General features: G+C 33.1%; 1 protein-coding gene across 2 annotated transcripts in view; it reads right to left on the minus strand.

Annotated features, from left to right (window-relative positions):
- Window positions 1-6,148: 6,148 nt before the first annotated feature.
- LOC127813036 (CHD3-type chromatin-remodeling factor PICKLE-like) overlaps window positions 6,149-16,025 on the minus strand; it is a 29,093-nt gene continuing 19,216 nt past the window's right edge. For both annotated transcript variants that reach the window (XM_052353721.1, XM_052353722.1), the window contains exons 20-31: window positions 15,874-15,955; window positions 14,709-14,906; window positions 14,018-14,156; window positions 13,827-13,926; window positions 13,636-13,710; window positions 12,840-12,901; window positions 12,652-12,728; window positions 11,407-11,537; window positions 10,605-10,974; window positions 9,253-9,385; window positions 7,368-7,441; window positions 6,149-7,247 (exon numbers count right to left, since the gene is read on the minus strand). In XM_052353721.1, the coding sequence (XP_052209681.1) occupies window positions 6,696-7,247; window positions 7,368-7,441; window positions 9,253-9,385; window positions 10,605-10,974; window positions 11,407-11,537; window positions 12,652-12,728; window positions 12,840-12,901; window positions 13,636-13,710; window positions 13,827-13,926; window positions 14,018-14,156; window positions 14,709-14,906; window positions 15,874-15,955 (1,993 nt within the window). In that variant the 3' untranslated portion in view covers window positions 6,149-6,695. The remainder of the gene's footprint in view (window positions 7,248-7,367; window positions 7,442-9,252; window positions 9,386-10,604; window positions 10,975-11,406; window positions 11,538-12,651; window positions 12,729-12,839; window positions 12,902-13,635; window positions 13,711-13,826; window positions 13,927-14,017; window positions 14,157-14,708; window positions 14,907-15,873; window positions 15,956-16,025) is intronic.

The following is a 16,025-nucleotide window of genomic DNA, read 5'->3' on the forward strand; positions in this document are numbered from 1 at the left end:
AGAAGAGACTGTGATATATATAAAGAGAGAAGAGGTAGCTTATTAGAATGCTAGCTAGGAGCCAACCTAGCTAGCTATATATGTCTCTTTGTGCAATAGTTTAAGATGTTTGTGACATTGGAATGATTTGTAATGTCTCATCTTTTAATTACTAAATGCTTTGCATGGTACTGTTTCTAGGTAAAGAATAATTTCTAGGTTAACATTGGCCACTATAGGGTTCAATGGCTAGGAAAATACAAGGAAACCACTGGAAAGGTTTTGCTAGCAACCTTCCAGCGGTTCCCTCAACTGCGTGGAGGATAGGCATCAAATCACGAGAAAAAAGTTTTTTTTGACTATTAGCTATGATGCTTGAGAGGCCGTTCGATCACAAATAACCTTTAATCTGATTCTATTTTATATTTTTTAAAATTCATGATATGCCTGCTCTACAACATAAGGTGAATGAATAAGTTCATTGCAAATCTAAACCTGAAGGTCTAACTCCTTGGATAGACACTAGTAATTGTGCAATTTTGCACGGAGACAAATTCGAATTTACAATCTCGTGGTATCTCAAACTCTCGAATACGTGCGGTGGACCATCTGCTACTTCAAGGGATTGGCCAATTCTTAATATGTGCTTACAAATATGTCCAAAAATCTAATCCTATTGTTTTACTTAAAATCACTTTGTTGTTTTGTGATGGAAGGATAATTTATGTTAAAAATTTGATTTGTTGAGAGCAAGTCTTGATAGCATGGTAAAATTGTTTCTTTGTCATAGAAATGTTGGTTTGTAAAAGGATAAAGAAAATACGCACTGCAGCATACAAGTACCAGTTCTACCAAAAAAATAACTAGCTTGCCAACCTTTATTAAGCTAACAATGCATGTTGATTATGCTATTGGAAAGGGAAAAAAAAATGGCAAATTAAAGATATAAAACATTTTTGTTTTATAATTTGTCTTCTATAAATTACTAATTAGAAATTCAATACCCCTATTCACAGATTGTAAGAAAAATGTTGCTTTTACATATCCAATTCTATATATATATAAACCATGTGATAGTAGTGTGTATATTAAAATATATTTAAGCTAAAACATTGAATAATCTCAACTAATTAGACTAATCACATCATTAATTTTACATATATATATATATATAGCATTTTGTGAAAAAGACTTATTGCAGTTTTACCCAAAAAGCAAAAACTTTTAAAAGACTTGACCAAACACACACTGTTGATTAATCATTTGATTATGTTAAGAAAGAAGACAAATGCAAGTAATTAATAGATATATATAATGAATGTCCTCATGACACTCATTAAGGTATATTAATTAAGGTGTATTTAATGTTCTTTATTATATATATATATATATATGATGATGATGATGATGATGATGATGATAATTGCATTATATGAGAGTTTAGGTTTATTATGTATATCGAAAATATTATATGGATACTTAAATTTAATATTATAATGATATTTTGTATTGATAGTCAAATACTCATTAATAATTATTCATTCCATTATAAATAATCACTTATTAGCTCTCTTGCTTTACACAAGAGAAGGATATAATCCTTCTGAATTTGGTGGCAGTGTGGATATGATATTGTCAAATAATTCTCATATTCAAATTTAATAAAATTTAATTTAATTATATTAAGTAAAAAAATTTATTATTATGAGATCGTAAACGAAAATTCACTAAAATTGATTCATGCATAATTAATTTGTATGAAAATGAAAATGAGAAATGAATGTGATACGAAATGAAAATAAAAAATAGATATTTTTTAAAAAAATAAGAAACAAAAAATTGTGAAAAAGTTAAAAATTTTGAGTTAGAGACAAAAAAAATTCCGTCTCTAACTTCTTCGTGGCTAGAAGTATTTTTTTTAATTTTTTTAATATTATAAAATTGCCCAAAATATTTTCAAAATTATAGAAATAATGCAAGACCACTTTTTGGCATTTCAAAAAAAAAAATATGTCTACGTCAAAACGATATTCCTAAAACATTTTTATACATCATAGTTTATCTTAAAAGGAAATCATATTAAATTTTTGTTTTTGTCTGTATTTTTATGTTTGATGTGCCCCATTCAAATATATATCCTAACAACTTACGAATATATATAGAGAGAGAGAGAAAGAGAGAGAGAGAGAGAGCATGCGTGGATTAGAAGCCCAGTTTTGTCACAAGGTTGTCTCAACTTTCCCAGCAACAGCCATATTTTCAGGTCTCTCTCCTTTTTCTTTTCTGTTCCCTGCCGTCAGTTTGCTCTCATCCACCCCTTTCCAGTCCTCCATCTCCATGGACCATGGTTTAGTTTTTATATAATATATATAATATAATACAGGATTTTGCTACTAGTCTCGCAGAATACTATGTATTTAATATGTTTTATTTTGAATATCAATTATTTTTATTAATTAATAATAAATATATCGTAACACTACTGTTAGCAATCCTCCTTTTGGCAGTGCTTGCTGGCTGTCTGCATCGCCATTACATGTATATTAATTTAAATAAGCCCCCCCCCCCTCTCTCTCTCTCTCTCTCTCTCTCTCTCTCTCTCTCTTTATATATATATATATATATATAAAGCTAGGTAGGTAGCTAAGAATGTATTCTCTCTCACGTCTTCTACTGTCCACAGCTTTTGCAAATTTTATATACTTCCACGCTTAATTAATTAAAAGAAATACATGCATTTGCATGCACATAAGCTAGCCTAACACATGTGCTAATTAGATAACATTTCCTCCTTTTTAAGTCTTTTGGGGGGGGGGGGGGGGGGGGTAAGTAGTAGTTGAGAGTTCAAGATTTAAGGGTTAGTTCAATTGTCATTCAATAGAACTGTTTATTCGATTTGATTTAGGGTGAGATTGAGATTTTTAAGAATTTTGAATTAAAGATTGAATTAGTTAAGGTTTGGACTAGATCAGTTCAATCTTAACTGATTTAGAATATGCATATATATTTATAAAAAAAATCTAAATAAGAATAAGCCAATTTACACTTTAATACTTGTATATTATACTTAGACTGGTCTCAAACGAGAAACCAATTGAAGTAAAATGTGGACTGAGGGCCAAATCAAAATTGGATTGGTCTATATTAGAATTTAAGCACTCATATATAAGAGTTCAAGTATTTAGAAAAAATATTAATTTTAAACTCAAGCCTAATTTAATAGGTGATTTGCCCCGTCTATCTTAGTGTAAACACGAAGAGATTAATGACATATTGTCATTTACATTTATAACTAGGATGCGATACTCCTAGTCCAATACATGAGTAGAGTGAAAAAGGATTTGTATAATTTTAACATATCGACTAGTCTAATTTAACGAGTAAAGCGAGCAAATATAAGATTTTGGTATTATAAAATTATGTTAATAAATTTTTTTTCAAAAATACCCTTTATATATCTTGATTAAAAAACAAAAATTACCTAATTGATTTTTCAAAAATACCCTTTACCACTATATTAAGTCTAATTTTTTAAAAAATTTATCTAAAAAATTGTAAAATAAATTATTATTATTATCAAAGGCCAGCTAACAAAAGGCTGAGGTGTTTCTTTGTTCAATCTTCAAAGAAAGACAGCTATGCCTATGATTAGTTAATGTGCAAACAAGGCTTGTAGAATATATCATCAATTAAGACAATTAATCTATCCATGCATGTATTATAAGATGATGAGTAGTTTCATTGAGAATATGATTATCATTAATTACCTAATTATTATATAATTAAAGTTGGTGTAACTTCCCAACTCTAGAGTGGATCGCTCAAAACTATGAAAATAAAAAGGTTAGGTATAATGAAGATGGTTGTGATTTTATATAAAATTATTATAAATTTATGTGTGTGACGTCAGTTTGTAAGAGTTATTTATTAAACTTATATGTGGGTATTAATCGTGTTTCCCTTTCTTTTGTTTCCATTCTTTTTGGTATTTAAAATTTTATTTGAGCAAAATTGTGACTCCTTCCCTCTCTCAATCATTTTGTGTGTGATTGTTTGAATATTACCTTATTTGGAATAAATATGGATAAGATTAGTTTTCATGAAAATAACTCAAGATTTACAAGGAAATGAATCAATCAATGAGATAACTAAGTATTTATAGACTAACACTAAACATAAGATTTGCGAGTTAATAAATACACTCATATTTTACCAAAAATTCTTCAAAATTTTCTAAATACTTTCAATTTCTCTATATTGCTCTTTAGGTGCACTTAACCTATGATGTATTAAAATGTCTCGGAGGCATCGTTTTAACATTTTCATTTTTGAAACGACAAAAAACGTTTATGGGTCATTTCTGTAATTTCAAAAACGTTTTAGAGTTTTTTTGTAATATTAGAAAATATCGAAAACATTTTTCCACTTTTAAAATGTGGAACACGTTTCATAACTCAAAATTTTTAATTTTTACCGCAATTTGTTTGAATGCATTATAAAATTTATATTTATTTTTAGATTGAATAACTATTTTTTTTATAATTTTCTATATTAAAAATTATATTTAAAAAAAACATATATATTTTTTTATTTACCCATTTTTGCGCATTTTAATTTTATACTATCGTATCTATTCTCATTTCTGTTTTCGTACAATCTAACCCTTTACTTATCTCTACACATATACATGTGTGTATAAGCTGCTCAACTTTCAATAATTTTTGAATCCTAAATAACAGTGAAATCTGGTATGAATAGAGATCATACAAAGTGTTTGAATAATTGTTCATGTTGGAAAATATAAAGCCTTTTAAGTAATGTATTACTTTAAGGAAAGTAAATAGTAGCATCAATCATACACCTCTCCCAGCAATAATATCCATATGTTATGGTAAAAATTTTTGTTGGAACCTATGGCCCTCACACAATCATCTTATATTTTATCAATATATATATATATAGGCGTTTGATCATTATTTCCTGTCAAGCAGTCCATTTATTTATGGAATTGATAAATAAGATGATGCCCCTTTGCCCATATTTATAATGCTGTTTAGGATGTGTACTTGGTCAGCATGAACAGAAGAAATAAGGGCCATATCCATATCCATTTCTTGAAAAAAATGACAACTTCTCATCTTCACAAACACATTTCAATTCAAATGCTTCCAAAATAGTTTGCTATTGTAATACAATTTAGATTATTTTTGAGTGATAACTTATCCACTTTGAGAATAAAAAAAAAAAACAAAATCAAATCAAATTAATTTTTCATTCATATAATTACAAATTACCCCTCTGCACACATACACATATATATAGTTAATGACATTAGATGAATTTTATGATACTCAAAAGGGGTACCAATGCCCCCACTAGTTTGAAGGGTGCAATAGGTTCTGCATTTTATCAAAGAGCATGCATGTTGTATGTTTGGAATGAATCAACACAAGGAAGAGGATAATGGGCCCTTTCCTGCTGAAAAGGTGTTGATCCCCCCATGTGCCATTTCCATTCTTTTTCAAGCTACAGTAGTTGTATTACAAGCTTTACAATTCTAGATAATCATACTACCAACAACAACAACAACTTTAATCTTCATAGATTGTGTGGATGATATAAATTCTAATTTATCATTCTACTATCTGATTATTATTAAGTAAAAAAAAAAAAAATCATACACATCTGAGCTTTATAAATTATGCAAAGATCTTCTGTAACCAGAGAATTGTCCAAGAGAAACGAGATCAAAAAAATAGAGAAAAAAAAAGAATATTTTCCCTCATTTTACATATCTCGTGCAGTACTAGTATTTATACAGTTTATAACAACTTGCACAGTTGTTGTAACTTACAATATTAATTAAGCTAACAAACTAACACAAGTTAAACAGCAATAGCTACTCGACTACAGCTAACTATAGCTACCCAACTAACTACTCGACTAATACTTTCACAGACAATGAGTTCAGATTCTACATAATTCAAACTTGTCTTGACACTGTTCGGTGGCACTCATTTTATCTTCACAGCCACACTCCAATACAGGAGAGGAATGACATCTCATATCTTTGAAGCTAAATTACACATTTGTTCCATCAACAAACACAACCATCAAACAAAATGTCAGTTTTTGCACAAGAAATGGAAACTGAACATAAAAAATAAAATAAAAGCCAAAACTAAAAGCTAATGCTATTTCTAAGCAGAAATTCTATCCAATATGTATGGTTCTACCATTACACAAGCAAAAATAACCATAGCCATCAATTCAATGATGCCATCTGCTCAAATTTGTCTCCCTCAAATGATTTTAGAAGGATGTGCTTACAAATTGATTGTGCATTAAAGGGCCTCTAAGAAATATTTTACAATTCAGTATGAATTCATAGCCATCAGTTGTCACATTCAGCTACATTAGGGCAATGGTATTACTGGGGCTCCTTCTGCCTAACCTACAATTCGAATCACCAAACACTAAGCTCTGCTCAAATGTATTTCTCAACTCTAAACAACTTCACTAACATTTACTGAATTTCTAAAAATAATAATGCTAATCTTCCAACGCAAAACCACTAACGGAATTTCAGTAAGTTCTTCATATAACTTCGAATAAGGTTTTCTGCACTGTCAATTTTTAAGGTTAAATCGACTATACCACCATAATAAGGAAGAAAGTTGAGAAAAAGTCTACTATTAGTGTTTCTTTTATCAATTTTAATCATCCAAAATGATAACCCCCGAGCCTGATTTCCCAGTTCCCTCACTCGTTGGACCATCAGGTATTATAATGCAATCATCCTGAGGTGCTTCTTCCATCTCCACATCCTCTGCAGCTCTATTGGTGGAACACTTGAGTTCAGCCTGGGATGGCTGTGAACTGGCAGCAGGAACATCGCATGCTGAATCGCTCTTTTCTTTGACAACCTCCGGTGGAGTGGACTGTTTGCCTTCTTTTGTTTCCGATCCCAACTCCACTGTTGGCGTCTTTATCTCAATCGTTGCCTCAGAACCAGACTTCCCGTCAAGTTTTTGTGTGGATTGCAAAGTGGGTCCTCCAGTTTCTGTGATTGTCTCTATCTCTGTATCTGCATTTGGCATCTGCTGTTCTGAACTACAAGATTTTTGAACTGGGGATAGGATTCTGTTTATGTCAGTGTCAATGGTTTCCAGTGGAAGGAGGTTCTTCCTCAACTTGAAACCCGCTGGTTTGTTTGCCAAATATGCCTCTAGCGATTCATTAGCATTTTCTCCTACTACCTTGCACATCTACATTCACATCCAAGTAAAAACAAGTAATTCTATTCATGAACTACATACATAGTGGAATATCATCAAGCAATATGTCCAAAAATCTAAATGATTCTACCATAAATACAAGGATTTTACCTCATTATAAAGTCTAGCCAGTTCCAAGCGATCTGGTTGATCATCGCAGGCAGCAGCTGAAATTTCTTCTGAAGCTGCACAAATAAAATAACCGGATATATATTACCAACTTAATAAGCCAAAGTTCATTTGACATGGTAAGGATCAGATACCTATCCCATTCAACAATTCTCCAAGTGTCAAGGAAAACCCATGACTGTTGAAAGTTAAAAGTATGTTTTTGATCAAGCAGCAGAAAATACTCAAACTGCTATTCACATTTATCCAGAAGGGACCTCATTTTCAAGTAACCATACATTGTGTGGAATATATTAGTGATAGCAAATAACATCTCTCTCTTTTGCCATTCGCTAGATGAGAGTTTTAAAAACATTACCTTGTACCATTGTTTTTTTTTTTTTTCATTTTCTCTTACAACAAAACAGCAACAATAATAACATAGAACTAGTCTTAGCAGCCAAAGAACTATATGCAAAATTCTAGCCAGCTCAAGCATTGTATTTACTCATCAAACAAGATGTACCATAAATTTGTCAGCAGCTTGAAGAAATGAAGATTATACATATTCCATCTTCAAACAAGAAAACACAAACTCACCAAAGAACATAAAAATTGCACTAATAGTCCACACTAAACACATTAATTTACACATTGCCAGATCTTGATGTTAGTCAATTAAAAAGTCATCAGAACTTGGAAGCAACAAACCTCCAACTCAAGGTCTGAAATCCCACTCTATATGAACCATTAAAGCAAATATGGAAATACATAGGGCTGCTAAGCCTTGGGTGTTAACACAAGAATATACTACACTTCAAGCTACATATGTTGCTATTGTAAAGTATCATTGATGCACCAAGGGATTGTCTCTAAAGATGCTTCCAGAATTAACACAAGAATACTACACGTCAAGCTACATATAGTGCTATTGTAAAGTATCGTTGATGCACCAACGGCATTCTCTAAATATGCAGTCAGAATTACTATGGCATTGGTAGCTCACAAAAACAGCATTTCATCAAATGGATGTTAAGACAGCATTTCTAAATGGAAGTCTTTATGAAGAAGTTTATATGGTTCATCCAGAAGGTTTTAAAGAAGAGGGAAAAGAGAACTTGGTGTGTAAGCTCAAGAAATCAATACATGGCCTCAAAGAGGCTTCTTCTTGTCTTGTACTTCAAGTTCAGGTGTCATGACCCTAGGGTTTCAGCAGAGAATTGGGGCCAACTTTAGGAAGAATTAAGGCAGAATTTGAGAAAGAGAGGGGAAAACAGAAAGAGACGGAAGAAACATGGAGATCGAGAGAGAGATTAGGGGGAGAATCAAAAGGGAGAAAGAGAGGAAGAGAAGCCGAGGGAAAGAAGAGACAGGTCCGAGAGGGAGAGAGAGAGTTTGGAGAGAGAAAAAACGGATGTTTCAATTAATATTTTCTGGATATCCCTTTACAACAGTCCTAGTAGCTTTATATAGCTACTTCAACAGTTTAACAGAAAATACAAGTAAGATAACTGCCCTAACAACTTCAACAGAATTAACTACCCCTCCTGAGGGATAATCTGCTACACCCAACCCCACCCTAAGGTCTTATACATCCTAGGGTCCTGACATCAGGTAGGAGCAATTTTATTTTTCTTGTCTTGTTATGTTGATGACATGGGGCTAGGTAGTACAGATTGGGTCTACTGCATGAGAGAAGCCCATGGTGCACTTTGCTATTGAAATATTTCTCTTCTCTGCCAAATTTTAGTTCTTTAACCCAAATGCGACAATGAGCATACACTGAAGAAGCAACAAATAAAACATATGGGAAATTTTAATGACTAAGAACCAATAATTATTGCCTGATCTACCAAAACAAATATGAAGAAATAGTAAGTGCACTTACTGATTACTTCTACTTGAGGTAAATGATTAATAGTTTGGGCATCAATCTCCATGAAGGATGCATTTGGCAAATCTACAACCTTGATTTCATTCTCTGGCTCTTCATTAGGGGTCTCATTTGGTCTTTCATCACCCTACAATAACAATACAAAATAAAAAGAAACCATGAGAGAGAGAAAACTAATAAAATATGCAATTTATGCAGTCTATTTCACTGGAAACTCAGCCACACAAAATGAGATTTAGACAATGCAAATGGTTTTAATATAGTCCCCAAAGACATAGGAAAACCAGACAAATGTGCAGCCAAACAAGTAATCCATCTTTGTTATACAGCTCAAAACATTTGACACGTGTAAACTACAGTCATAACTGTGATGAGGGTGTTATGATGGATGCATAGCAATAAAAGAAAAGACAAAATAACAAATGAGATTATAAATAACAAGATCAAAGTGGGGTTTATCAATGATAAAATGTAGGAGGTGCAATTAGGATGCTTTAGAGATGTAAGAAGAAGACTCACATGTGAAGCAAGAAAATAAAATGGAGGAAGTCTATAGACGAAGCGAGAGGAAGACCAAAAAAAATTAGGTGGAAAACCCTTGAACATGATATAGAATACAATAGCCCTACAAATGATATGGCCATAGGTATAGGATATAATGACCTACCCTGACTTGCTCAGGAAGTAAGGATAAGGTTGCAGTTGATGATGATGATTTCATTTAAGGCAAGCCTTGGTAGCAACGATAAAGTTGCTCCTAGATTCAAGTTGTGGAAACAGCCTCATAAAGAAGCAAGGGAGAGGCTAGGTTTAAAAACCACCCTCCCATGACTCTCATAAAGCAAGGAGCCTCTTGCACCAAAGACGCTATTTTTTATTCACCATTTTCATTCATACATAGTTCTTCATCTACGAGTCTCTTTGTGTAGTCAGTGGTGCCCTAAATTTTTTGGATATTAATGTGTTGGGAGTGTCCATGTCCCATGTTCTTATCTATGTTCCTTAGTTACATGCTACCATAGTCCTACCTAGGCTTATCAGTGTCTGTCCTGAAATAATAAATCTAGTATTCATAAAGAAACTGGAAGCTATAAATGCTCCATTTGATTACGGAAGATTAGCGGTGTTACCGGAAGAAGAATAAGCTCAGCATGCTTTTCATTTTTGGTTACTAGAAAGATTGAAAGAGAAATAACAGAAATCTAAACAGAAGATATAGTGGTTCTTTTACTTCGATTTTTAAAAAGAAGTTTTAGAAGTACAATCAAACAGCACTAAATAATGTTTAACAAATAAAACACGAGTAACCACAAACTCTATATAGTACATTTTATGAATCAACTTACGAAGACTTCTTTTTGGTACTCTGCATTCAGTCCTTTCTCCAGAAGAAGCACCCTTTTCTTGATAAACTCAACCTGTTTTCTCTGCATCTCTCTAAAATGATATAACACAGACGAGTCTTGATATAACTGTGCTTTGTTAGCAGCTTCTGATGCTCCCTGTGCAGCATCAGCTGCTAAATTGTTGCCATCCACGGGTCCCTTTGTCTGATTCCCAGGTGCTTCAGTATTAGCGATGTTTGTCCCATCTTGTCCTTGAGATGTTCCTGGGACAGGCAGAGTTATATATGGAAGATTCAGCTCTTTACAAATGATCTCCTGAACCTTCAGGTCCTTGTCGTCAACAATAGCTTGCCACCTTCCATAGCCATGCCTTCAGATCCAATTACGCAAGTTACAACTTAAAAAATCAATGTAAATATAAATACTTAATTCTAAGACAGACATAATCAAAAGTTACACTTCCTATTCCAAATTGTTGATAAATCTGAACAGAGTAAGGTAACTTCTCATACAATGATCTATAAAATTTAAATTAATATGTATTTGAGCTGTGGAAATTCTAACATCACAGGGAAGTATTGGTGAGCGCAAAATTCAAATATAATAGATTGGCTGGATAGCGCTCTCTCTCTCTCTCTCTCTCTCAGGAAAAATAAATAAATATAAACATTACTTTAATACTGCACCAAGTAGCAACAGATCATGTTGCTCCCTCCTAGATTGTTATCAATCAGAGCTCCCACCCTCCCTCTTCAGTGTTTAAGGTGGTTCAAAAAGGAAAAATAAACAACTATAAACATACTTTAATACTGCACCAAGTAGCAACAGATCATGTTGCTCCTTCCAAAACCTTCCACCCTTCAATCCTGGAAAACGAGATACTATGTCATCTGCAAAAAGGGGAGTGCCTGGCTTTTCCTTGGAGGCTTTTACCTGTCATTGTACAAAAATATTACACCAAGAAAATAGTTAAAAAAAGGTTTATGGACGAGTTTCAGTGATCCATAGATAACAATAACCAAAAAAATACAGTGATTGTTCCATACAATGATCCACTTTCCCTAGCTTTGCTGAAAGTCCAGCAAAAAGAACCAGGAACTGCAATCATAATCCGGTAAGGCTAGAAGTTCATACCAATTTTTGATCTAGTTAAAATGCCAAAGCAAGGAATCCTAAGCCTATCCATAATGTCAGACATGATTCATATGATCTTTACAATTTTAGTTGGAATGTGATCAGTCATTACTGTTACCTAGGAAATTTGATTTATCAAATAATTGACGCCAGATTAGATGACTAATCAGAGTCATTATTCTTAATTTCAGCCAAATTTGGACTAGAGAAAATTAATAAAACTCTGAGAAGGCTAAGCTTCAAGGTCCGGCCCCAGGGAGAAAAAAAAAAAGGAAACACCTTGAAGGAAAGCAAACAAAATACTAGTATGCTACATTTTGGAGTTGCACTTTGATTTAGATGTTGAACATTGAGGTTGACTACCATACCTTGCCATGTGCATGAATCATTGTTTGTCTATGTCTGACACTCAGTTCTACTTCATAACGAGGGGGGAAGGGGGGGGGGGGGGGTGATTAAAAAATTTAAAGATGTTCATTATATTCTTCCAAAATATTTTATGTAGTGTTTCAGTACAGTGATATCCTCAGATTTTCATTAGAAAAAACATTTGTGTTTAAGGACTGGTTGATGGCTTCTGAAATTGATCAATAAATTTTGAACGGGAATGCCAGCAATCAGAAAGTATCATAATTATCAGTTCTCTTTGCAACAAGCATCAGTTTCAGAAGATAAAGTTAAATCTATATCAAATGCATTCACCTTAATCATGCATTTGTCCATGATTAAGAGTTTAAATTATTGTAATTATTTTGTAAATGAGGCTTTTTCCATTTAGGCACTTCATGAAAAAAGGGGGAGGGATGGAAAACAATCAAAAAATTCAAAGAACTAAGATAATTGCCAAATCAACTAAATTTACATAATCAAAACCCATTAAGAATAGAAAATTCATTCTTCAAAAATAACTTACTTTCTCCCTTATCAGAAGTAACTCCGCAATCCTAACAAGCACATCTTGTATTCTTAGTCCTTCTTTGGGAACACCATCTGCAGATAACATAGTAAGTCGAGAAAATCCCATTAGCAATTATAACAAAGTAAAATAATTAATTAACACATGGAGAAACCATATGATAGTTTATGAGAATAAATAATCACCTGAAAAGGTCAGTGAGTCAGTAATATCTTCAGCAATGTGAGCCAAGAAAAGTCTCCCATAACTAGATAATAAAAATTAATCATCAGACAATGCAACACACAGCCAAAGAATTAGAAGGGGAGAAAAAACTTTAAAAGTTCATCTATTAACTTCAGTAACAAAGGGCAAAAGGAACAAACTCTCTTCAAATTCAAGGTCACCGATGTCACTGTGCCTTGTTTCAACAACAATCCCAAGCTTTAATCCCACTAGAACCCAACACCAAAAGATTATAATTCCTTCCCAGGAACAGGATGAAACACCTCCTTTTCCTAAGAAACTAACTTGAAATATTGCTAGAAAATTGAATTCCAGTATTTCCATCAAAACATGAAATGTACCAAAACCACCAAAACACAAGGAAACATTCAGAAAAATGAGTTTGAACAACTATTAAGGTTTAGTATTTAAAGATGAAAAGAAATAATACATTGAAGTGCCATTATCGGTGCATATATTAGCCATATATGCACCAAATAAATACATAAAAATAAACTAACAAGCGATTGCAAAAGGCCATGATAGGAAAAAAAATATATATATATATTAACCTTTTCATAGAACCCAAATAAATCTGAAAAATAACCATGTCCACATTCCAGCAGTCAAAAGCAGAATCATGCAGTAAACAGCAATATATGAGACATGTTCACTCACAACAAGACGCATAAAAATACTGCAGTTACACTTCCATGATACATCATCATTACAAAGCCATTAACCAGGAAAATTCCAAAAATTAAATATTATGCATACTCTTTAATTTCTTCGTAGGTCTTCTGCTTCAAACGTGGTGTGAACTCTGCCCAATCAAACTCCCCAACCCCAAATCTGACAAACAATGCAAAATTTACATATGAGAACCCACATATCATGTTAGAATTTGGTTTCCCACTCTCCCAGTGATGGATCATAAGCAGAAATCAAATACACAGGGAGAACTAAACCTCATCAAAATTTGAACAAATGCAGCCCTTTGGTTCTGATTGAATCCCAGCACTCTAAATGATCTCCCTTCTCCTTCCATCAATGGCAGTGGTTCATCCACTGCAAACAATCCAAAACAAAAAAACATTACATGATCAAACCAGAGACCAACTTGTTATAAGTAGATGGTACCAGGTGTGTGAAAACATACTGCGTGATCTCTTCCTGTTAGGCTTCCTCCCTGGTGGAGCTGTTTCACCATCAGTTAACTCAACTTCATAATTATCATCTTCTCCGTCAGAACTTACGTCTTCGAGGCCAGCAAGTTCCTCTTCTTCTACAGACACCATCTGAATAAGCCCAAAACCAAATTGTGTAAGTAAATAATAGAAACACATCTTCCTCCATAAGCAGTAAGTTAAACCTTTGCCCTCAACCATAGATGGGCATGGTCGTGACAAGATGTACAGCAATTTGAACTTTCCTGCAAGATTCTTGGCGTTAGTTATGGAGCAGAATTCCATAACACAACTACTTATTATGGAGCAGAATTTCATAACATCTTCAGAAGTTACTTCAACTTCCAAGTATGTAACCAAGCAGGTGAAAGAAGCTCAATTTCAAAAATATTAACCAACTCTGATGGTTTTGTCACTTGAAAAATTGAACAAGAAGAAATAGGGTATCAATAAATTGAAAGGAGTGCAATGTTGACTAACAAAAGCTCTAATGAAGAATATTATTCACAAAAGGTTGCCCCCTAAAAGAGAAGGGCTGAGCAATAGAGGGCAAAAATTTGACATGGCAAGCTGTCAATAAAATATAAATAAATTAATAATACATAATAGTTGAATCAATTAAATTGATGACAAAAGTAATAGCTTTAAAATGATGTAGAATACCTGTTTACGACTTCTCTTCCCCTTGCCCATAGCATTAAACTCTTCAATCTTATTCACTTCATATCTGTCTCGCAACAATTCTTCCCAGTAACTAGTCCTTTCTAAGTTGTTCACGGTAGTTTTGTTTTCATTTGACAGCCTTCGTGCTTCCGCTTCTGCGGCTGCCTCTGCTTCATCAATGTATTCAAAATTTGCTACCTAAAGCATATATGTAAATTTAGTTCCCTAGAAAGCATTAACTCATGTGTGAAGGTGGAGATATAAAATCTCTTCTTACCAACTTGGTTAAGGTCCAGAGTTATAAACTGAAAACAATAAAAACTGCTATAACATCTAAAGAATTTATAAAACAGTGAAAATGGAAAATGCAATCACAGAAAAAACTCACAAAGAACATCCCAGCACAAATCTCAAACCTAATCACTGAGAACAAATCTCAATTCTGTTTATCAATTAAATAATCCATCAAAGGCTGCTTTTAGTATACAATAAGAGATAATTACATACAACGCCAACAAACCCTATTTAGGAAAATGAAATAGTCAAAATTAAGGAAATAATTAACAAATTTAAAGCTAAATAAAATCTGCTTAGGGAAACTAAATAAAGCCTGATAACCTGCTAATTTCTAAATTTATGTCAAGACTAGACTTTCCTAAAATTCCTAGATTTTGGTTCTCCATCACTTACACTTACAAAGAGCACTTTTATCCAATATTCTTGCAAAAGAGACTTTTCTTGGGAGGAATAGGAGAAAAGACAAAGTTCCATTTGATCCACCAGTCTCCAATTTTACCAAACATCTAGAGCTTAATAACTGAAAGAAAAGAAGGGAAAATGAAACAAAAATCAACGATATGCCCTCAAAATATTATGAGATGGTATTGAAGAGCTCTAAGAGAGCAGCAGAACCTCAGAATAACATAGGCAAATCTTTTGCAGTGACATGACCATGCATTTTGCAATGGAATATGTCAGCACATGAAAAGAAGGAACAATACTATCAAAGAATTTTCATGCCACCAATTAAGTAAATAAAAAATGCGGACGAACTGAGACATGGCACATCAAACAAAAACAAATATGCAGCTCCTGTTGTAAAATACAGCATCATGTGCAGGTTACTGGAAATGCAAATTCCTGACTGCACAACAGCATGACAGACCTTGAAAGCCTTCAAAAATCCATCTTCTTCTTCATCATCCAAAGTAGCTTCCTCATCTCCGACTTGGTCCCGATTAAGTAACCTAACAAAGGAGTAACATTTAATTTGTAGAGAGCACCTGGATATCAAGAAGTGTTCAAACATTAATGTAT

The sequence above is a fragment of the Diospyros lotus genome, chromosome 11 (assembly GCF_014633365.1).
Source record: "Diospyros lotus cultivar Yz01 chromosome 11, ASM1463336v1, whole genome shotgun sequence".
Classification (NCBI taxonomy): domain Eukaryota; kingdom Viridiplantae; phylum Streptophyta; class Magnoliopsida; order Ericales; family Ebenaceae; genus Diospyros; species Diospyros lotus.